Raw genomic sequence first — 22,753 nt, forward strand, 5'->3', positions numbered from 1 at the left:
TGTCGATGTCCCAATATTTATGGACCTGACTGTAACTCCAATATGATATAAGGGGGAAAAAATATTTCTCTGTACATCCATGGCCCGAGGGGGACCCTTTTTTATCTACTTAATATCATTTTCAAAGCCACCTGAATTTAAATTATTACATCGATTCTGGCCTTAAACAAATGATCATTGAGTGTAATTGATTTATATCGTGTTTTTTTCCTTATTTTGTGTCTGGTATCTATCAATCACTTTTAATTTTTATTTAACCTTTTTTTTTTTTTTCACTGTGTTTTTTTTTTTTTTACTTTCTGCAAAAAAAGTTAAATAATGAGGCTAACGGGTGAGGCACAAGAACATGTCTAGTGTACAGTAGTTGAAAGGAGCTTTTGTAACCCACAGGAGCCATTTTACCATAGCTCTCAACTGTCCCTGATTTCAAGGGACTGTCCCCAATTTGGAGCAAAGTCTCTCTGTCCTCTTTCCTCCTCATTTGTCCCTCATTTTAGTCTGATCTATATAGTTGTATTTAAAATGCACTTTTTATCTTTCAAAAAGTGTTTCCCAGTGTTAAACCTTCCATCCAAATTCTTAATTGCTGCATTTGTAAATTTTAAAAGACAATATAAAGCAATAGTAGTGGTAAAAAAAAGCCCCTTTGGATTTATTAACCTTTTTTTTTTGTTTATTCTCTTTTAGGGGGCATGGCAGGGGGCGTGTCCTATGCCTACATACGTCTGCTAGTATGTGTCCCTCATTCCCATCTCAAAATGTAGAGAGGTATGATTTTACTCAATTGCTGCCAACCATACGCATGTATGTGGCATTACGCTAATAGGTTCTAACGCCAAGCTGCCACATACTGTATACAGTGTGTGTACAGAATTGTCCTGTTGCTTTGTGTTGAGGTTGTGCTCTTTTGGCGCTCCCAGCACTGAGACCAAGCTTTCCCCAATGCCTTCCGGTCACTGTTTGTGACTGGGAGTCGGTGATGGGCTCCCAAACGCATGATCACTGTGACAATCAATCTCAATGATCACATGATGGGGAAGCCTGCCTCTGGACATTCAGAACCTATTATGCAGCGTACACATGAGCGGACTTTTCAACCAAACTCCTCTGATGGACTGAATCCGGCGGACAATCCGATCGTGTGTGGGCTTCATCGGACCTTCAGCGGACTTTTCCAGTTGAAAATCAGACGGACTTTAGATTTGAAACATGCTTCAAATCTTTCCGACGGACTCGAGTCCGGTCAAAAAATCCGCTCGTCTGTATGCTAGTCCGACGCACGAAAACCCATGCTAGGGCAGCTATTGGCTACCAGCTATCAACTTCCTTATTTTAGTCCGGTCGTACGTTATCATGTACGAATCCATCGGACTTTGATTTGATTGTGTGTAGGCAAGTCCGTTCATTCAAAAGTCCGTTGGAAGTCCGTCAAAAGTCTGGCGAAAGTCCACCGGAATGGCCGTCAGACTTTTGTTGCCGAAAAGTCCGCTCGTGTGTACGCGGCCTTAAAGTGCCAGCCCGAGCTGGCAACAAGGGGATAAAATCCATAGCACACATCATTTTGCCTTTCACATTGACTCCAATGGATTTTGCCAAGATAGTAAATATTTTACTGAAATCAGATTTTTGGACAAAATTACTAGGAAGCGAGAGCCCTTAATTCACTCATAGCTAATAAGAAACTATCAGGCCCTGAAACATGGACAGGCTATATACAGTAGCAGAGTGCCTAATGATGAGTATACATATATCACCATGATCATTTAATATTACAATTGTTTTGCTGAAAGAAATTTAGAAGCAATTGCTTGGTGCAATAGGTAAACAATTGTCATCAAAAGTAATATTTCATCCTGGAAAAAAATCTATTTCACTTACATACCTCCCAACCTTTTAAGATGGGAATGAGGGACACCTATCAGCAAAAGTATGCAGGCATAGGACACACCCCTTGCCACGCCCCCTTAAAGGAGAATTGTACAAAAAAACAAGATTAGTTGAACCCACAAGTGCTTTTTTTACCATTACTATTCCTTTATATTGACTTTTGGAATTTAAAAATGCAACAATTTAGAAATCAGATGAAAGGTTTAGCACTGGAAAACACTTCTTGATAGATAAAAAGTGCATTTTCTATACAACTATATAGATCAGACCAAAATGAGGGACAAATGAGGAGGAATGAGGGACATTGTTGCAAATCAGGGACAGTGCACAAATTGTGAGTGTAGCCTCATGTAGTAAATCAGGGACAGTCCCTCGAAATCAGGGACAGTTGGGAGCTATGGATAAAGCCCACCTTAACATTTGTTTCCAGAGCAGCATCAGACCGTGGCTTTGCCCAGCCAAGAGTAGAATATATTATGAAGATAACAATAGGCTCCAAACACCGGAGGGATTTATTTAAGCATTAATGGCAATAAATCAGCAATAGTGGCACAAATAACTTGAGAAGGTTTACACAGCTTGCTGAGACTTATGATTAAGGATTACAGTGTGAAATGTGCCAAGGCGGTCTGGCTGCCACTGTTGATTCAATGCTTGATAAAGTCTTCCAGTGTTTTGGACGTCTGTTTAATCGCTTCAGCCCCGGAAGATTTTACCCCCTTCCTGACCAGAGCACTTTTTTGCGATTTGGCACTGTGTCGCTTTACCTAACAATTGCGCGGGCGTGCGACATTGCACCCAAACAAAATTGACATCCTTTTTTTCTCCACAAATAGAGCTTTCTTTTGGTGTTATTTGATCACCTCTGCGGTTTTTATTTTTTGCACTATAACCAAAAAAAGAGCGACAATTTTGAAAAAAAAGCAATATTTTTGACTTTTTGCTATAAAAACCCCCCCAAAAATATATAAAAAAAACAATCAGGGACAGTCCCTCGAAAGCAGGGACAGTTGGGAGCTATGTCACTTAGACCAAATTGATCGTTTCTCTGTTGTACCTACAACCTAGTGCAATAGCAATAGTAGATCCTGTAGGTACAAGGAATATCTCCTATAATCACTATTTCTGCAGCCAATGACATCACAGGCGCATGCGCACTGCACTCTGGAGGGAGTGCAGTGCCGCGGTCCTGGTTCTTGTGTGCATGCGCGGGAGTGACTTAATCGCAGCTCAGCCATTTAAACAGCTGGAGCTTGCAAGCCTGGAAGGGAGACTGGGTGAAGATGGAAGCCCTGTCAGCAGTGACAAGAGCGCCGCTGGAGGGCTTCATTTTAAGGTATTTTATAACATATTACCATGCAGAAAGGAAGTTTATCTATTTATTTACATTTGTTTTTGAAATTTTACGGGATTGCAGGATCTTGGCACTGTAATCTATGACACTGTGGCCCAGCTGCCAGCATCCTGACAGCCAATGATGCTGTGTGGCTGGGAGTTATTGCTTACTAGGATGCTGATGGCTGGGAAGCAATGGGGTTGATTTACTAAAGGCAAATAGACTGTGCACTTTGCAAGAGCAGTTGCTCCAGAGCTTAGTAAATGAGCAGAAGCCCTGGTAGAAGTTCTGGTAAAACCACTTTGCAGTTATTTTAACTCTATTAATGCTGCAAACCCACTCTCTCCAGAAGCATTACTGGCATATATAACGGTATTACCAAAAGAGGGAAAAGATCCCCAGGTGTGTGCTAACTATAGGCCTATCTCTCTGCTCAATTCCGATACAAAACTGCTGGCAAAAATCTTGGCCTCGAGACTTCGGGAATACGTAGGTGATCTGGTACATCCAGATCAAACGGGGTTTATAAAAGGACGGGAAGCCAGGGACAACACCATCCGCGCTCTCCATGTATTGTATTGGATGCGAAATGGTCCGGATAGGGCCCCAGGTATCACTCTGTCGATGGATGCCGAAAAGGCTTTCGACAGAATGAACTGGGGCTTTATGAGAGCAGTATTGGGTAGGATAGGTCTGGGGGGGAAAATGCTAGGATGGATCATGTCACTATACGGGAAACCAAGAGGAAGAATTAAGGTCAATGGGACAGTATCCGAATGCTTTAACATACAAAACGGTACTAGGCAAGGGTGCCCACTGTCCCCTTTGATATTTGCGATAGTGATGGAACCATTTCTACGCAGAGTTAGAAAGAACGAGGAGATAGTGGGGACATACATAGGACATATGGAACATAAAGTAGCAGCATATGCGGATGATCTGCTATTTTTTCTCTCCGCTCCCCAGACATCTATAGCCGCACTGATGGCGGAGGTACAGAGATTCGGAGGGGTGTCTGGTTTCAAGATTAATTTTGAGAAATCAGTTATACTTCCTAGTAATATATCAGCGGAGATGGAGAGGTCATTGAAAGAGATGTATCCATTTATATGGAATAAGGAGTCACTGACATACTTGGGGGTACAAATTAGCGCAGACTATGAACTATTGTATGAACGTAACTATGGCTCACTACTGAAAGAAATAACAGAAGAACTAAAGCAATGGAAGGGTAAATTACTGACCTGGTTCGGAAGAATCAGTGCCATAAAAATGAGCATATTGCCCAGAATGGTTTATGTACTGCGCACAGTGCCAATCAGGTTGCCAGTGACTCTTTTTAGGCAAGTGCGTAGGCTGTTTGTGTCCTTTGTATGGAATGATAGGAGGCCTAGATTAGCCTATGATATTTTAAAAAGAAGCAGAGGTGAGGGAGGCTTAGGACTCCCAGATATATCTTCCTACTATAAGGCCATGACTCTAGTAAGAATAGTAGACTGGTGCCAGGACTTAAAGAGGAAACCATGGGTACAGGCAGAAATGTCAATGGCAGGGAGAAATCTGGCAGGAGCACCATGGATCTAAGGGTCATTGAGGGGGTTGTCACAATGGACATCACCGATGACCCTGAATTCATTGGAAGTATGGGATAGAGTGAATGGTAAGGGTAGATATGCCCCCCAGACCTCCCCTCTGGCTCCTCTGGAGGGATTTCCTTGGTTCCCCCCGGGGGAGGAGACGGGTAGTCTGGGGGCATGGGGCCAGGATGGGAATACTAGATGTGGCAAGTTTGCTCCCAATGGAACCCTTCTATCACTGACAGAAATGGTCATGAAATTCGGTAAGATACGAATGGCAGAATGGAAACATCATCAAATGAAGAGTTTTCTCAAGAAATTTAAACCATTAAGACCCATGAGCTCACTCACAACATTTGAGAAGCAGTGTGTACAGACTTCAGAATCTGGACATATGCTATCTCGAATGTATAGAATGATTTTAAGGGAACAAGAAAGGACACCCCCATACTTTGTAAAAGAGTGGGAGAGGGAGCTAGGCCAAGTATGGACAGATAAACAAATTAATAGAGCGATATCGTTAACATTCACAACATCTATAAGTTCAAAAGTGCAAGAGATGGCATACAAGTTCTTGGCGAGATGGTATAGGACACCAGTAAAGCTAGCACAAATCTACTCAGCATCTAGCGATAGATGTTGGAGGGGGTGTGGACAGAGGGGAACATTTCTCCACCTTTGGTGGACATGCCCAATAATTAAATCATTTTGGGAATCAGTGGCCCCATGGATTGAGAAACTAACAATGGACTCCGTGGAATTCGGGCCCATGGGAACCCTGGATCTGTCAAAAAGTATAGGGAAAGCATAACCCCACATTTATTAAACGCAGCAAAAAAACTGATCCCGAAGTACTGGAGGCAGGATCGGAGCCCGTCAGTCATGGAGTGGAGAAACGAGGTTAACATCATAAAGGAAGCGGAGAGGTGGGTTCATGTGGTCAAAAACCAAAAAAAGAAATTTGAAACTATATGGGCAAAATGGGAACAATGTGCCAGGGAGATAATGGAAGAGGGAAATAATAATGGATAATGGAAGTAGAAATGGTATAGTCATTAAGAAATAAGATAAACCCAGAAAGAAAGAGTTAAACAGTGACATGACTTCTCCAATGCCAATTAAGTAAAGGGGGTGGGGGGTAAGATAATGTATGGATATATGGTCCCATTTTTTCCAAGGGGGTTTTTTTTTTTTTTTTTTATGTCCTCCATTCACCCTGATTCCCCTAATTAACACTGAGTGGTGAGGGTGATGTGGGGTAGGGGTGGGGTGTTTTTTTTTTTTTTTTTTGTTAAATAGGAATTATAATGATTATAATGATTTAGAATACGATTCAGAAGAAGGGGGATTTCACTGTATAATTAGTCCATTAGGTCTGCACATCGGGGGGAAGAGTAGAGGTAAAATAATATACAGAAAGGGGGGAAGGAAGAAGGCACAATTTATTGTTTATAATGATTTAAGCACGTTTGGATATTGGGGGAGGAGTTGAGTAAAGTAATATTAAAGATGAGGGGGGAAGAAGCACAGAAGATTAGGGAGGGGAAGGGAGGGGGAGGGGGAGAGGGGGGAGGGGGAAAGGGAAAAACTCTTTTTTTTTTTTTCTCTTTTATGCACAAATTATGCAATTATGAATTTCAGGGGGGTGAGGTAGTATACACGATATAAATTAGAATAAGGGGGAAATCACTAATGTTAAATAAATATGAATACACGTTTTGAGAATTTTTTTTTTTTTTTTCTCTCCCTTTTTTTGTGGTATGGTTCGGGGAAGTCATGTATAAGTTATTGTTAATATATTGTTAATCACATTTGTAGGTTGGGGAAGGGAGTTGGAGTAATATAAGGATGGGGGTGGATGGAGATTTTAGTAAAGAGGAAGATTGTGTGTTTTTTTTTTTTTTTTTTTTTTTTTTACCATGGTTAAATGGGATACATGGGGTAATTAGTGTTTTGTTGTTGGATTTATCGGGTTGAAGTAGGGGTATAGTACGTTGTATGAATGTTAATGTATTATGTATTATATAAATGAATAAAATTTTGATTATTAAAAAAAAATGAGCAGAAGCCCTGCTGACTTTCATCATCCAATCATGTGCAAGCAAAAATGCTGTTTTTTTAATTCATTTTCCTTGCATGTGAAACTTTACCCCATTACTAAGCTCTGGAGCAGGGATCGCTATACCTCCCAACATTATGAGATGGGAATGAGGGACACCTGCTAACGAACGTATGTAGGCATAGGACACGCCCCCTGCCACACCCCCTTAAAGGAGAACTAACAAGCAAAAAAGGTTAATTAAATCCACAAGGGCTTTTTTTTACCACTACTATTCCTTTATATTTCTTTATATTGGCTTTTAAAATGTACAAATGCAGCAATTTAGAAATTGGATGAAAGATTTAGCACTGGGAAACACTTTTTGAAACATAAAAGTGCATTTTATATACAACTATATGGATCAGACCAAAATGAGGGATAAATGAGGGGGGAAGAGGGACAGAGGGACATTGCTCCAAATCAGGACAGTTGGAAGCAATGGATCTCCAAATTACGGCCCTCCAGCTGTTGCAGAACTACACGTCCCATGAGGCATTGCAAAACTCTGACATTCACAGACATGACTAGGCATGATGGGAATTGTAGTTCCTGAACAACTGGAGGGCCGTAGTTTGGAGACCCTTGCATCTGGACTGGAGCAAATTGCACAGTCTATTTGCCTTTGGTAAATTAACCCCACAGTGTCATTAGTTGCTGCCAACGTTCCAGCAACTAGCTCAGTAATGTTGCGCTGGGAACCAGACAATGTTACTGAGCTGCAGTCAGAATTGAGCGTCTGCTGGAGAGCACATTAACATTTTAAAGTTTGGGAAAGGGTGGTGGGGGGGGGGGGCAAAAGCAGTGCTGAAGTCCAGTGCTGACATTTGTAGTTCCGTCTTTCATTCATGAACAACCTTGTATTCTTTTAACAGAATGCAAGGTTGTTCTGTGATTGGAGGGGAGTTGCAGGTTAACGTTTCAAATATTCCTCCTCCAATCACAGAACAGGCTTTTTTGAATGGAGGAGGTGCCAGGCGACAACCTTCTACGATATCTGTACTGCAGCCTGAATTAAAGTCTCAGCACCAGACATTTGTCCCTAACAGGAGACTAAGGACTGGATAAAAGCATAAACGTTGGTAAAAGCTTCAGCAACCAGAGATGGTGCACACTTTCAGACATCTCAAGTCTCCCGCGAGGTGGGCGGCTCCCGCAAGTGGTGCCCGATATCCCGAATTAGGAAGCTGATCGTGGATGGTCCCCTGGTTCACACCGGGGATGATCGGTGCAGCAGGAGGGACAGCTGTGATCACCGATCTCCCTGTATAGCCGACATCAGCTTCTCCTTCTCTCCCTCCCGCGGCTGTCAGCTAAAAAGCTATACAGGGAGATTGGTGATCACAGCTGTCCCTCCTGCTGCACCGATCATCCCCGACTGTTCCCTGTATCCTCCTCCTCCAGCCCCCCTCCGTGTCCTTCTCCCCCCTCTTCTTCTCCGGCTCCCTGTCCTCCTCCACTGCCCCCCTCGTCCCCCACATCTGGCTTCCCTCCTCTCCTCTCCTGCTGGCTGTGGGGATCTGTCAGGAAGGGAGCGGTCATTTACCGGCCCCTTCCTTTTCTGAATTGGACACAGTGAGCGAGATCACTCCTGTGTCCTGTGAAAACTGAGCAGAGTAACCTGTGTGATTACTCTGCTCAGTTTATGAATGGACAGGAGCCGCTGTCTCCTGTCCATCCATCTTCAATGCTGAGAAAGGGACTGAGGAAGCTGTGTCCTCAACCTCTTTCTCTGTCTCAAAGGGGAGATGTCAGGGTTCTATTTAGACCCCTGATATCTCACCAAAGCCCCCCCCCCAAACAGGGATGATTAACCACTTCAGCCCCGGACCATTTGGCTGGCCAAAGACCAGAGCACTTTTTGCGATTCGGCACTGCATCGCTTTAACTAACAATTGCGCAGCCGTGCTTCGTTGCTCCCAAACAAAATCGACGTCCTTCTTTCCCCACAAATAGAGCTTTCTTTTGCTGGTATTTGATCACCTCTGCGGTTTTTATTTTTTGTGCTATAAACAAAAAAATTTGCGACAATTTTTAAAACAACGCATCATTTTTTACTTTTTGCTATAATAAATATCCCCAAAAAATATATAAAAAAACATTTTTTTTCATCAGTTTAGGCCGATATGTATTCTTTTACATATTTTTGGTAAAAAAAAATCGCAATAAGCGTATATTGATTAGTTTGCGCAAAGGTTATAGCGTCTACAAAATAGGGAAAATAGGGGATAGTTTTATGGCATTTTTATTAATTATTTTTTTTTTTTTTACTAGTAATGGCGGCGATCAGCGATTTTTATCGTGACTGTGACATTATGGCGGACACGTCGGACAATTTTGACACATTTTTGGGACCAATGCCATTAATACAGCGATCAGTGCGATTAAAAATGTATTGATTACTGTAAAAATGTCACTGGCAGTAAAGGGGTTAACACTAGGGGGCAGTGAAGGGGTTAATGTGTGTCCTAGGAAGTGTTCTAACTGAAGGGGGATGTGGACAGTGCAGGTACTCTGTATGAACAGAGGATCCATCAGTTCTCCCCTCAGAGAAGCAGAAACTGTGTTTACAGACAGAGTTCCGGGTTCTCCGTGTGTCCCGAACGATTGCGGGAGCCTGCTGGTGATCGAGACCGCCGGGCACTCGCATTGGCTCGGGAGGGCAAGCGGGGGGTGCGCACCCTCTAGTGGCCGTCAATGGTACTGATGCGATTCGCGTAGCCGGGCCATGTTGCCGCAGTATAACTGCAGCGGCTGGGCGGCATGCGGTTAAAAAAATATACAAAAAAAATAAAATTGTAAACAAAAATTATAAAAAATTAAATTATAAAAAAAAAAATATAAAATAAAAAACTACTGACACCATCCCTCTGCCTTACCACCACTGTCCACTGCCCCAACCCCCCCCCAAAAAAAAGCATAATAAAAAAAAATTAAATTGTAAAAAAAAATATGTAAAAATAAAAACTACTGATACCATCCACTGCCCTCCTGACACCATCACCGCCACATACTCCCCACCCCTTCCCCAGAAGCACTGTGAAAAAAATATTTAAAAAAAAATTTAAAGAAAATAATAAACAACAAAATTGTAAAAAATAATAGAGAAAATAATAACAACAAAAAACTACTGACACACTGCTCTACTGACACTGTCCACTACCCCATCCCCAATCATTGTGAAAAACAAAAAATTAAAAAAAATAGATTGTAAAAAATAATTAAAAAAATAAAATTGTAAAAAATAATAATAAAAATAAAGAACTACTGACACCGTCCACTGCCCTACTGACACCATCCTGCACATACAACTCACCGCTGTACATTCTGCACTCCTCACCTGCACATTATACCCACCTACATACACTCCGCACTCCTCTCCTGCTCATATACCCACCGTCATACACTCCGCACTGTACATTCCCTTTTTAACATTACTACATTCTGCACTATGTAAGTCATCTCAGTCTCTATTAAACCACACCCCATTTAAGCCACGCCCAATATGTAGCACGGTTTAAGCCACGCCCACCTCCCCAAAATGAGTTTCTGCAGGTTGGGATGTCTGCACTTTATTAGAAGTAACTTTATTTTACTGTAGAGCAGAAAGGGGTACTACTTAAAGTATTACCAAAAGGCTGACTTTATAGGCCAGGAAACAATGGAGAAGGAAACAATATAAACAATCATATTTATTGAAAAAGTACAAAATACAGACATTATCTTCAGAATAAAAGCCATAACATATATGCATCTGTGTTATTAGTGCAGTGAGCCCTTGTGCGTCTACGCGTTTCACCATTAGGCTTCTTCAGGACACGACCAAGGTTCAAAGAGTTAACAGATAAGAGAACAAATTCCTCTAGCTTAATTTGGACTACATTGTTACAGTATATATACCCACAACCTAGGTGAGCGATGAATTTTCAAAAATGTGAATAGTAGGTGCGTTTCAAATATTTTCAAATTTTTGAGCAGGGGCAGGTAAACACCTATACTCCAGATATGTATGGGGCCAGTAGAGCCGCAATAGCATCCAACATATATATATGGGAAACAGACCCTTAATGGGATCCAGCAATGCTCATGGCTGATAAAGCCTAAGCTAGCCCGCTGTGCGAGAAAGGAATCATATGAAAACATGCCCCTGGGAGACAGCTGAACGCTGAACACCTTTATTTTACTGTACAAATGTACAAAAATCGTTTTTGACCATACTTCGGCTTTAAAGAAAATATGCATTGCCATTACTATCCGCTCCTTCTAAAAATGCCAGTTACCTGATTGTCATACTAATCGAAAAGCTTCAATACATTATATGCCAGTGCTTTGGAATAAGTATGTCGATCAGGGGTTCTGACTTCCCTAGCTGCCTAGTTATTACAGGTCTGTGATTCACATTGTTTTGAAGCCTGAGGAGCAGCATGACAACCTGATCACTAACATTTACTCCAGAAGGAGGATAGCAATGATGGCTGACATATTTCTTTCCTCTTATTTCCTTTCTCTAAAAATAGATGCAATGATAGGTTATGTAGTAAGAGTTCATGTGATGTGATAACAGGTATCTTAAGACAGGCAGGGCTAGGCGGGATTGCAAAACAATGCCACATCAGTCATAAAATATAAAACATGAATATACTATCAGCATGTTTCCCTATTACTGTGGGTTGTTATCGTTAGGTAACAAAAAGTTGCTTCATGCTGATGAAGGTGTGTGACGTAGAGAAATCACAAGGACCTAATTAGAGAGATAACTTCATTAACCCAGGTGTGTCTTCATAATGGGGTGAGGTCATAGCATTAGTTTATGTTAGGTCAGCCATACATTGAAAGAAATTCAGCCAACTGAGGGAGGACTGGACAAATTTTGATCCACATATGGGGGGCTGGTTGTACACAAGTCGATCAATTTGTGTGCAGCCAGCCTGTTGGAAAATGTTCCCTCGATCAGCGCCACTGGCTATAGCCATCAGTGCTGATCACCGCCCCCCCCGCTATCAGAACACAATAGCGGGAGGGATACTCCCATCCACATCGAGTGTGCAGAAGGGATAGTTAATTCATTTTCATTTGTTCAAACTGTTAATTGAATGAAATAAATGACTCATGTATGGCTAGTCTTAGGGCTCATTCACACCATACCCATTGAGCTGCGTCGATCTGCATAGATTAACCGTCTGCCCCGCGTACATTTACTGATGGGCCGCGGCTCCTACAGGAGAAATCAAGTACATGCATGTTGTTTCCACTTCCAGGTTTGCGGCGCACGTGTGCGCCGCCGGCGACCTGCTCCCGCTGGGATTGTCCGCTGTCCAGGACCCTCCGATTGTTGCTGACAGAGGCAACATTGCGGTTTGTTTATGTAAACAAGGCAGATCGCTGTTCTTTGACAAGGGAAGACTGAGCTGCTGAGCAGAAACACAGATCTCTATCTTCCAGCAGTACAAGCACCTCCCACACAGTAAGAACCCTTTCACACTGTGGCAGTTTTCATGCATTTTAGCGCTGGAAATAGCGCCTGTAATGCACCTGAAAACTGCCTCCCATTCAGTGCAATGAGTGCTTTCACACTGGGGCAGTGCGCTTGCAGGACATTAGAAGTCCTGCAAGCAGCATCTTTGGGGCAGCTTGGGAGCACTATAAATAACGCTCTTAAAATGCCCCTGCCCATTGAAATGAATGGGCAGGACTTCCATAGCCCCCTTAAAGCGCTTTGCATGTGCCGCAAAATGGGTCTTTTTTCGTTTTCTGTAAGGTCCCTTTGTCATGTGATCCGAAAAGCGCAGCTAAAATGACGCTAAACCACTGCAAAAACGACTGGCACTTTAGCGCTGTTTTAGCGGCGCTGCAGTGTGAAAGGGCTGTTAGAAAGCACTCCCTAGGAACACATTTAACCCCTGATGTTAACTCATTCCCTGCCAGTGTCATTAGTACAGTGACAGTGCATATCTTTTAGCACTGATCACTGTATTGGTGTCACTGGTCCCCAAAAAGTGTCACTTAGTGTCTGATTTGTCTGCCGAAATGTTGCAGTCCCGCTATAAGTCGCTGATCGCTGCCATTACTAGTAAAAAAAGAAATGAATAAATACAAAGCCCATAAATCTATCTCATAGTTTGTAGACGCTATAACTTTAGCGCAAACCAATCAAAATACGCTGGGATTTTTTTTTTTTTTTTTACCAAAAACATGTAGCAGAATACATATTGGCCTAAACTGATGAAGAAATTTGATTTTTTACATTTTTTTATTGGATGTGTTTTATAGCACAAAATAAAAAATATTGGTTTTTATTCAAAATTGTTGGGAAATAATTATTTAGGAGAAACCTCTATTGAGAATCAGAGCTGGAAGCCCGGGAAGTAAACCAGATCATACAGAGATCATACAGAGAGTATAGTAGAGTTTTTAATCTACTATACTCTCTGTACGATCTGGTTTACTTCCCATGCCCGTACAATCCCTGGGGCATCTCCCTTTCGCATTATGCAAAATTGTCGCTCTTTTTTTGTGTATAGCAGATAGAATAAAAACCGCAAAGGTGATCAAATACCACCAGAAGAAAGCTCTATTTGTGGGGAAAAAAGGCATCAATTTTATTTGGGTACAGCATCGCACGACCGCGCAATTGTCAGTTAAAGTAACCCAGTGCCGTATCACAAAAATGGCCTGGTCAGCAAGGGGGGGTAAACCTACCAGGGCTGAAGTGGTTAACACAAGGGCATGACTCCTTTTTATGTGCCCTGTTCACACTATAAGATCGATTTGAGGTGTGGTCTCTGCATTTTTGTGCAACTCACTGTAATATGTCGCAATGCACTGAGGTGCATAGAGCTGAATGAATTGTCATTTCACAGAAAATTAAATAAAATGTAGACATGCTCTTAAATCTTTAGGGACGTATCCTTGTTCAAATGGTGTTACATGTGGCATAAGATGAAAAGTATGTATTGGAGATCTCTATAGCAAAGTAGATGAGATAGACAAGGTAATAGGGATGTAAGTATTTAGAAGTGGTTAGGATTTTAAAACAAAGCTCCACAATACTTAAAGTGTTACTAAATCCACAACATTAAATTTAGTCTGTATATGCAGTAAAGCCTGCTTGCTATACTCACTGTGGAACCTAAGAGGTTAATCCTGCCCATTGTGTAAGAAGGCTGTTTGATCCTGGCTTCTCTGATCCTCCCCTTCTTCCACAGTCCCCAATACATTTCCTGATAGAACAGAGCCTTGGGGGCACTCTGCACATGATCATTTTGGTGTGTAATGCTAGAGTGTTTTTTTTTCTCATGGGACGGTGCGTGTGATCCGCACAGGGCCAATCAGCACTGTCCAGACAGGGGGTCAGGGGTCATGCAGCCTCATAGGACAATCAGAGGAGAATGAAAATTCCTCCCACAAGCTTTAACCAGTGCTGATAGAAGTCACAAAACTGCTTTATACTGCTGATGAGAAAAGGTATTTAGCAGTTTATATTTACTAAAATAATTGCATTTCCATGTTCTGTGTACTGTGGGAGCCCAGATATTTTGTAACACTTTAACTCTTTTTCAACTAGTCAATGTTGGCCAGGTCCCTCTCTCCTGCCAGCATGTTCTCCCTGGTTTCCTCCAGGCACTGGGTCTTTGGACATCCTGAATGGTCATCTCAGGACGATGTAACTTCTGTCCATGCACAGGGGTTTGTTCATTCATTCTGACACCGAGACATTGCGCCAGTAATGTAAATCATACCTCCCAACTTTTTGGGATGGGAATGAGGGACACCTATCAGCAAAAGTATGTAGGCATAGGACACACCCCTTGACACGCCCTCTTAAAGGAGAATTGTACAAAAACACAAGATTGGTCAAACCCACAAGTGCTTTTTACCACTACTATTCCTTTATATTGGCTTTCGGAATTTACAAATGCAACAATTTAGAAATCAGATGAAAGGTTTAGCATTGGAAAATACTTTTTGAAAGATAAAAAGTGCATTTTCTATACAACTATATAGATCAGACCAAAATGAGGGACAAATGAGGAGGACTATGGGACTTTGCTCCAAACTAGGGACAGTCCCTCGAAATCAGGGACAGTTGGGAGGTATGTGTAAACTGAGCTTAGCTTACTTTTAAATGACTATTTCTCAATAGGTTGTGCTCCCACTTTCTGACACATGCCAGGGAGATAAGTTTTATCCTACACTAGGCCAGCATCACCCAGCACAGCATTTCAAGCCTACAACTTCATGCCAGTGACCCTGTGAGCCGAAAAGACCTTCTTCTTGAAAAATATCGAATGCCTGGCAGAGGTAGAGCATTTCCCACTGACCTTCACGCTGAAATGATTCTTGAATTATCAACTCAGGCAAGAATTTCCATGACTTGATTTACAATTAAAATTTACCTGCCATAAAAAAAGATCTTGTGTGACTTTGACCCTTAACTAATTACTCACCTGATACACTCAGTTGCAGGATGTTACTGATGCTGGTGCTGGCAGTATTCTGGATGGTGCAGGTGTACTTTCCGCTGTCATGCTTTGAGATTGTCTGGAAGTAGAGGTTGGAATCCCTGCAGGTCACATGGGGCTCTGAGCAGATGTTCTTCCCATCACGGTAGAAAGTGTAAGTAGCAACATGCTGCTCACCGGCATCACAATGGAAAGACACATAGGAGCCATTAAAACGATGATCAGGAGCAGAATTAGGAACGAGGGCAGGAGCAGTGAGAGTGGCTTTAAACATAAAACAAAAAAGAAGAAAAACAGTTATCTAACATTATTATTTTTAGTAACATAATCAACATTATTATTGAATAATTATATCAATTATTAGGTCCACTTAAAGGACAGCTTCAGTCTAAATGCAGCCCACCTAGTAAAATTGTTACCTTCCTCCCCATTCCAATGATTTTCCCCATGTGGCCCTATCCGGCTCTGCACAGCCTTTGAAAAGAAAATGTTTCAGGCGGGTCTCCTCCATTCATTGCTATGGGTAAGCTGGACTCCATTGGATGGCTGGAGGCCACCATGAATATGACTGATCTATAGCAAGGAATGGAGCCACGATACATATGTGCATTAGATAGTGGACCCATTTAAAATATTTTCTTTCCAAAGCCTGTGTGGCACCAGGCAGAGCCACACAGTAAAAGTAATTGGAATGGGGAACAAGGTGAATTTTTTTTTTACGGTGTGGGCTGCACTAAGGATGGGGGGGTTCTGGAAGCAGAACTAAATTCCTCTGTGAGGGTGATGGATCTTGCCATAATGTACAAGAACACATAGTATATATGCACATTTTGGCACATCTACCTCCTAGTAGACAAATAGATAGAATTGATACAACCAGAACAAAAAGCTCTCCACGCGATGTGCACTAAAGCCTTCCTAAAACAGAAAGTATCTGCATGTCTCACATCCATCACAAGTTTAAAAATGAAGGCATTAATCTAGGGTCATGCTAGGGAAAAATGCTGCCTGAGGCTGCCATTTTTTCAACCCCTCTGGGTTGGTTGTTAAGTTACTGGTGGCAGGAGTGCTAGGTATCAGGCAACCATACTATAAAGCACAATGGTTGCTAAGACGCTGGTGGCTGGGCTGCACAGCACATTGGTTGCTAGGATGCATGCATCCTGGGGGCTGGATGTGCACAGAGAATGGAGTGTCCAGTATGAACACTACGGCCTCAGTGCCACCCTCCACTGTGCCTCTATGAATGCCTTCTGAGACAATCTCCTCAATTGGCCTCAAAGATGGTATAGCCTTGGTTTTATTAATCATTCAAGGGTTAGTACATTCAAAATGTACAACCAACTGTACATCCAAAAATGCTTTATAGTACAGATACAGTCTAATATTATAGAGCAGGGTTTCTCAACCAGGGTTCCTCTAGAGGTTGCTAGGGGTTCCCTGTCCAGTCAGCAATTTTTGCCTTTCAGATACTTTCCCACCGACACCATTGATCTTTTTAGATATTTGTAAGGGAGTAATTCTTCCCAATAACCACAAGTGTAAGGAGTATTCTTCCCACTGACCATCACATTAAGGTACCATGAGTTGTAGACCTAATAATATTTAGCAAGGGTTCCCTGAAACTGGAAAGTTAATTCAAGGGTTATTTTGTGTTGAAAGATTTAAGAATTTAATAAATGGCTCTATGATAGCCTAACTGCATACAGAGTTTAAGGCTTGTTGGCATCATCAGCGCATTGTATGGAAGCAATAGCTAAAGAGCTTGGCCTATAGACTGACAAGGGTATGATGACGTGGGATAAAAGAACCAAAAAATCCTTCACTACGAAGCACGGAAAAGCCTTGAATTAATAAACACATAAATATGATAGCGTAACTGAAGTTATGTAATGGGAACTAAGAACTGGTGGTTGACAAGACTCTAGTAACAAGGAGATGAATAATTTGGATGTAGGATAAGAGAGGAATGGTTAAAGAATCACTATGGAAATATCCACGCATATAAGATGATAAGATGAACAGGCATTTATCTGGGTGTGGGGGTGAAAAAACCTTTATCTCTTTAAAAATGTGTAGTGCTCTCGGACTGCAGAGACTATGCCTAGATCTCCCTGGCTAGCATGGGGGCTGCCTGCCAAAGTTATAACTCCCTGTACACCATCAACACAGGCTCAGTCTAGAGCATGTCTTTTGCAGATTTTATTTGCAGAAACATGAACGGGAGTATGTGCAGGAGAGGAGTGCGGAGTGTATGGAGGTGGGTAGTATGTAGTGGCGGCCCGTGCATTGAGGGCGCACAGGCGCCGCCCCCCCTTTCCCTGCCGCTGCCTCCCTATCCATGCGCCCAGCCCCTTTCAGGACGCCGGACACATGGATTCCTATGGCGGGGGTGGGAGGGGGTGGTTTTTTTTTAAAGCACGTGATTAGAGCCAGAGGCTCTAATCGGCTTCAATAAAGTGTGGGCACGGGGCATAGAGAGTTTGCCTTGATCCCACCCAATTGTGTGACCATAGCGAATGAATTTTTGCTATCTTCACACTGCAGTGCCTCCCCGCCAATCAGGAGGCAGGTCGGGGGACCTGTTTCCCAATTGGCCAAAGCGCCAGGCAAACCTATTGGATGCCTAGTGGCGCTGTGGCAAGCAGAGGAAGCATGAGAGGAGTGGACACCTCTGCCGCTGCTGCTGCCCGAGCTCTCCATAGTTGGAAGACCATAGTGAAGACAGGAAGGTTGGTGCAGACAGAGAGGTCGGTGCACACTCCGCACACACTCCGCACAGACTGAACGCTGCCGATCCGGGGGGTGTCCAGGCGCCTGGCTGACATGGAGCCCTCCGACCCCCTGTACCTTCCCCTGCAGCCGGCCCACTGCACTCAGTGGCTGCTCAGCCTCCTGGCTCATCACTATGGACTGGACCGCAGGACGGACAATGAGATCAGGTGTCCAATCGCCTATAGGAGAGGACGGGAGAAGACGTATGGAGGCCAGGAGGACACCGCTCGCTGCCGTCACCCTTCCCCACCGAAACAGGGTAAGTGCCGGGCAGACAGTGGCAGCATTTGATGGGCACAGTGGCTGCGTTTTGATTGGCACAGTGGTGGCAATTGATGGCACAGTGGCTGCGTTTGATGGGCACAGTGGCTGTGTTTGATGGGCACAGTAGCTGTGTTTGATGGGCACAGTAGCTGTGTTTGATGGGCACAGTTAGGCTGCAATTAATGTTTTTTTTTTCAGTTTGTTTGCCCCCCCCTTAAAAATTTTGAGCACCAGCCGCCACTGGTAGTATGTGGAGAAGAGGAGTGCGATGTGTATGGAGGTGGGTAGTATGTGCAGGAGAGGAGTACAGCATGTATGGAGGTGGGTAGTATGTGCAGGGAGAGAGGTATGGAGTGTATGGCGATGGGTAGTATGTGCAGGTAAGGAGTGCGGAGTGTACGGTGGTGGGTATTATGTGCAGAAGAGGAGTGCGGAGTGTATGGTGGTGGGTATTATGTTCAGGATTGTGTCAGTAGGGCAGCGGACGTTGACAGTAGTTTATTATTTTTATTTTATTTTTTTATAATTTAATTTTTTATTTTAATTTTTTCATTTTTTTAATGCTTTTTGGTGGCCAGTGGGTGGTGTCACTAAGGCAGTGGACAGTGAATTTTTTTTTATTTTTATTATTTTTTTTTTACATTTTTATTTTTTAAATTATTTCTTACAATTTATTTTTCTATAATTTTTTTTCACAATAATTGGGGGGGGGGGGGGGGTTGCAGTGCCAGTAGGGCAGTGGACAGTGTCAGTGGACACCATTTTGTTTTTATTATCTTATAATCTATTATTTTTTACAATTTTGTTGTTTTATTTTTATTTTTTTTCGATATTCTCTTAATTTTTTTTCACAGTGCTTCTGGGGAAGGGGGGGGGGGGGTATGAGGCAGTGGATGTTGTCAGTAGGGCAGAGGTTGGTGTCAGTAGAGCAGTGGATGGTGTCAGTTTTTTATTTTTATGTTTTTTTTTTTTCAATTTATCTAGTTTTTATTTATTTTTTAAGGGTGGGTTGGGGCAGTGGACAGTGTAGGTAGGGCGGGGGGTGGTGTCAGTAGTTTTTTAATTTAATTTTTTTACAATTATATTTTTTATAATTTTTTTACAATTTTATTTTTTAATACTTTTTGCAATATATATATATACTTTTTTAATCAGCCTTGTCTGTGGTCTTTAGTGGGATATCAGGGGTCTAAACAGACCCCTGACATTTCCCCTATGATACAGAGAAAAGGACTGAGGACAGAGATTCCCCAGTCCCTTTCTCAGCATTGAAGATGAATGGACGGAAGACAGCGGCTTCTCTCCATTGATAAACTGAAGCAGAGTAACACACAGGTTACTCTGCTCAGTTATTACTGGTCATAGAGAGCGTTCGGTAACGATCGCTCTCTGTGTTCAATTCAGAAAAGGAAGGGGCCAGTAAATGACATATTTACCGGCCCCTTCCTCCACTCTCCATCCTGACACATCCCCCGCAGACCGCGGGAGAGGAGAGGAGGGAAGCTGGCTGCAGGGGATGGGGGGGCGGAGGACACTGCAGGCTGGAGGAGAACGGGGGGGGCGGAGGAGGAGGAGAATGGGGGAGCAGAGAAGGAGGACACAGCAGGCTGGGAGAGAACAGGGGGAATGGAGGAGAACAGGAGGAGGAGGACACGGAGAACAGCCTGGGAGGATCGGTGCGGCGGGAGGGATAGCTGTAAGCACTGATAGCTGCGGGAGGGAGAGGAGAAGAAGCAGCTGTCATGCAGGAAGATCGGTGCTTACAGCTGTTTCTCCCGCCGCACCAAGCATCCCCGGCTGTGAACCAAGAGACAATCATCCATGTGTGCAGGTCACAGTGGGCCCCCCTCCCCTCGGAGGTCCGTGTGCAGTGAACACCCTGCACCCATGGATGATACGCCACTGCTTCCCCCTTCATGAGCTGAAAACTACTTTAGCAGCATAGGTTTCAGGATAGGTTGTGGAAGAGCCCAAGGTGGCTGCCTCTTCTTCTTACACTTCGGCCCAGCTCCAGCTAAAAGGACAGGAGAGACTAGGGGGAAGCTGGTAGAACGATGGTGAACAGTGAACAAGATTCCAAGAGATGGTGAGTTTGGACATCATTTAGGGCTTCTAATGATCATTTTTCAATACCTCACAACTGACTTGTGAATAAAGTAGGGCTTTTTTTAAAGTTTTTTATTTTGTTTTTAAGAAAAACAGAGAAGGGGTAACAAATCCAAGACAATCAGAGCAATGAATACAAAGAGTTTAGGGACATGGAATATAAGCAGAGACTACGTACAAATATATACTGTTGAGTTATATATATCTATTAGAGCTATCGACATATTCTGACAGTCTGAGACTTAGCTAAATAGAAAAGACAATGCTAAAGACCAAATCAAAGAAAAAAGAAAAAAAAAGCCCTAGGCAGGAAAATAAAACGTATAAAATAAAATAAAAAGAAAAGAAAAAAATAAGACTGTCAGGTTTGGAGCCTAAATAAGAACCAAGGATTCCAGATGGCATCATATTGAGGGATAGTGTCATGTAGGGTGTGGTAGATCTGGTCTGCCAACATCATGTGGTCTATTCTTGCAATAACTTGAGAAAATGGCACTGAAGCTGATTTCCAATGCAGAGCAACCGCCCAGTGCAAGGCTATACAAATAGAGTGGATCAGTTTAACCAACGGTTTAGGGGTGTCTGGGGGGGATTGAAATAATAGACAGTGTTGGTATGAGATATTAAGAGGTTTGCCCGCTAATTTGTCTATTACTTTCAGGATCTCATTCCATGTAGGGCGTAGTTTCTCGCAATCCCAAAATATGTGGAGAAACGAGCCTTGTTGCATGCATCCCCTAAAACAGAGAGGGGATGATTGTGGGTAGATCTTGTGAATACGCAATGGGATGTAGTACCAGCGTGTCATCAGTTTAATTGCAGTTTCACGTACCATGATGGATTTAGTGCATTTGCGTAAGTTCTGCCAGCCCTTCACCCAGTCTATTTCATCGACTTCAGGGTCTAACTCAGCTTCCCATTGGGATCTATATTTTAGGGTTGTGACCTCTGAGTTAGCTTCCAGGTTAACGTAGACTAGTGAGATTAGACCTTTTTGGCGGGGTGAGTCGTGGCATATGTCCTCATATAGAGTGGTGGAGGTCGCAGAAGGGCCAGTGTAGTGCCTTTGGAAGAAGTGACGTATTTGTAAAAAGTGGTAGAATTCAGTGTTTGGGATGTGGTGCGTGGATTGCAACTGAGAAAAGGAGATAAATTTCGAGTTTATAAAAAATGTATCTAATGTAGTTAGTCTTAAGTCAATCCAGAGTTGGAAAGAGGAGGGTCTATCAAAGGCCAATGGGAATCTAGAATCTCCTAGAAATGAGGCATATAGAGGGACAGCTGAGATGAGATTGTAGGTTTTTTTATATGAGTCCCAGAGTTGAAGGCCAGCGTGCGTAATCAAATTTTTAGTGGCTACTTCTGATTTAGTCTGATTGTTGGACCACATAAGGCCAGGGAGATATAGGGGGGCGATGGATTCGCTTTCAAACTGTACCCAAGGGACCCTGGAGTTATAAATATTCCATTGCGCTTGTTGAGTGTATCTACTGGCTAAGTAGTAAAACCATATTTGAGGAACCCCCAGACCCCCCCTTTTGGCAGAGCGGTATAGGACTTCTTTGGCAAAGCGTGGGGGTTTGTCTTTCCAAATGAATCTATTAAACAGCACCTGGATAGTGTGGAGGTATGTTTTAGATATTTTAAGTGGCAAGGATCTAAAAAGGTAGAGCAGTTTAGGGAGGATAGTCATCTTGAGTGCAGTGATTCTGCCAAGAAATGAAATGTGGAGGTGTGACCATTGTTTGAGGATACCTTTCAATTTAGAGACCATAGGTGGGAAGTTTAGTTCAAAGAGTCTGCCGAAATCCTTAGTCAGGTTAATACCCAGGTATAGAAGGTGAGAATCTGCCCAAATAAAGGGATAGACTGACTGAAGATGATGCAGTTCTCCAGGGGAGTAACCTATAGGGAGGGCGCTTGATTTTGCCATGTTAATGGATAGACCTGAGATTTCTGCAAACTTTGATAGAGTCTGAAATAAGTTTGGCAGTGAAACCAGAGGGTTGGTGAGAAACATTAGAACGTCATCAGCATACATTCCAAATTTGTATGTCGAGTGGCCCTTCACATAACCCGAAATATCAGGATCTTGTAGTATAGCTATGGCCAGAGGCTCGAGGGCTAACGCAAAAATTAGAGGTGACAAAGGGCACCCTTGTCTTGTACCCTTGCCCAGGTCAAAAAAGTTAGAGTTACAGCCAGGGAGCCTAATCCGAGTTTTCGGGTTACGATAAAGGGCCAAGAA

General features: G+C 42.9%; 1 protein-coding gene across 2 annotated transcripts in view; it reads right to left on the minus strand.

The window, feature by feature from the left end:
* Positions 1 to 22,753, minus strand: part of LOC141110633 (cell adhesion molecule CEACAM1-like) — a 90,509-nt gene that overhangs the window by 43,763 nt on the left and 23,993 nt on the right. For both annotated transcript variants that reach the window (XM_073602082.1, XM_073602080.1), the window contains exon 4: positions 15,346 to 15,624. In XM_073602082.1, the coding sequence (XP_073458183.1) occupies positions 15,346 to 15,624 (279 nt within the window). The remainder of the gene's footprint in view (positions 1 to 15,345; positions 15,625 to 22,753) is intronic.

The sequence above is a fragment of the Aquarana catesbeiana genome, linkage group LG10 (genome assembly GCF_042186555.1).
Source record: "Aquarana catesbeiana isolate 2022-GZ linkage group LG10, ASM4218655v1, whole genome shotgun sequence".
Taxonomy (NCBI): Eukaryota; Metazoa; Chordata; class Amphibia; order Anura; family Ranidae; genus Aquarana; species Aquarana catesbeiana.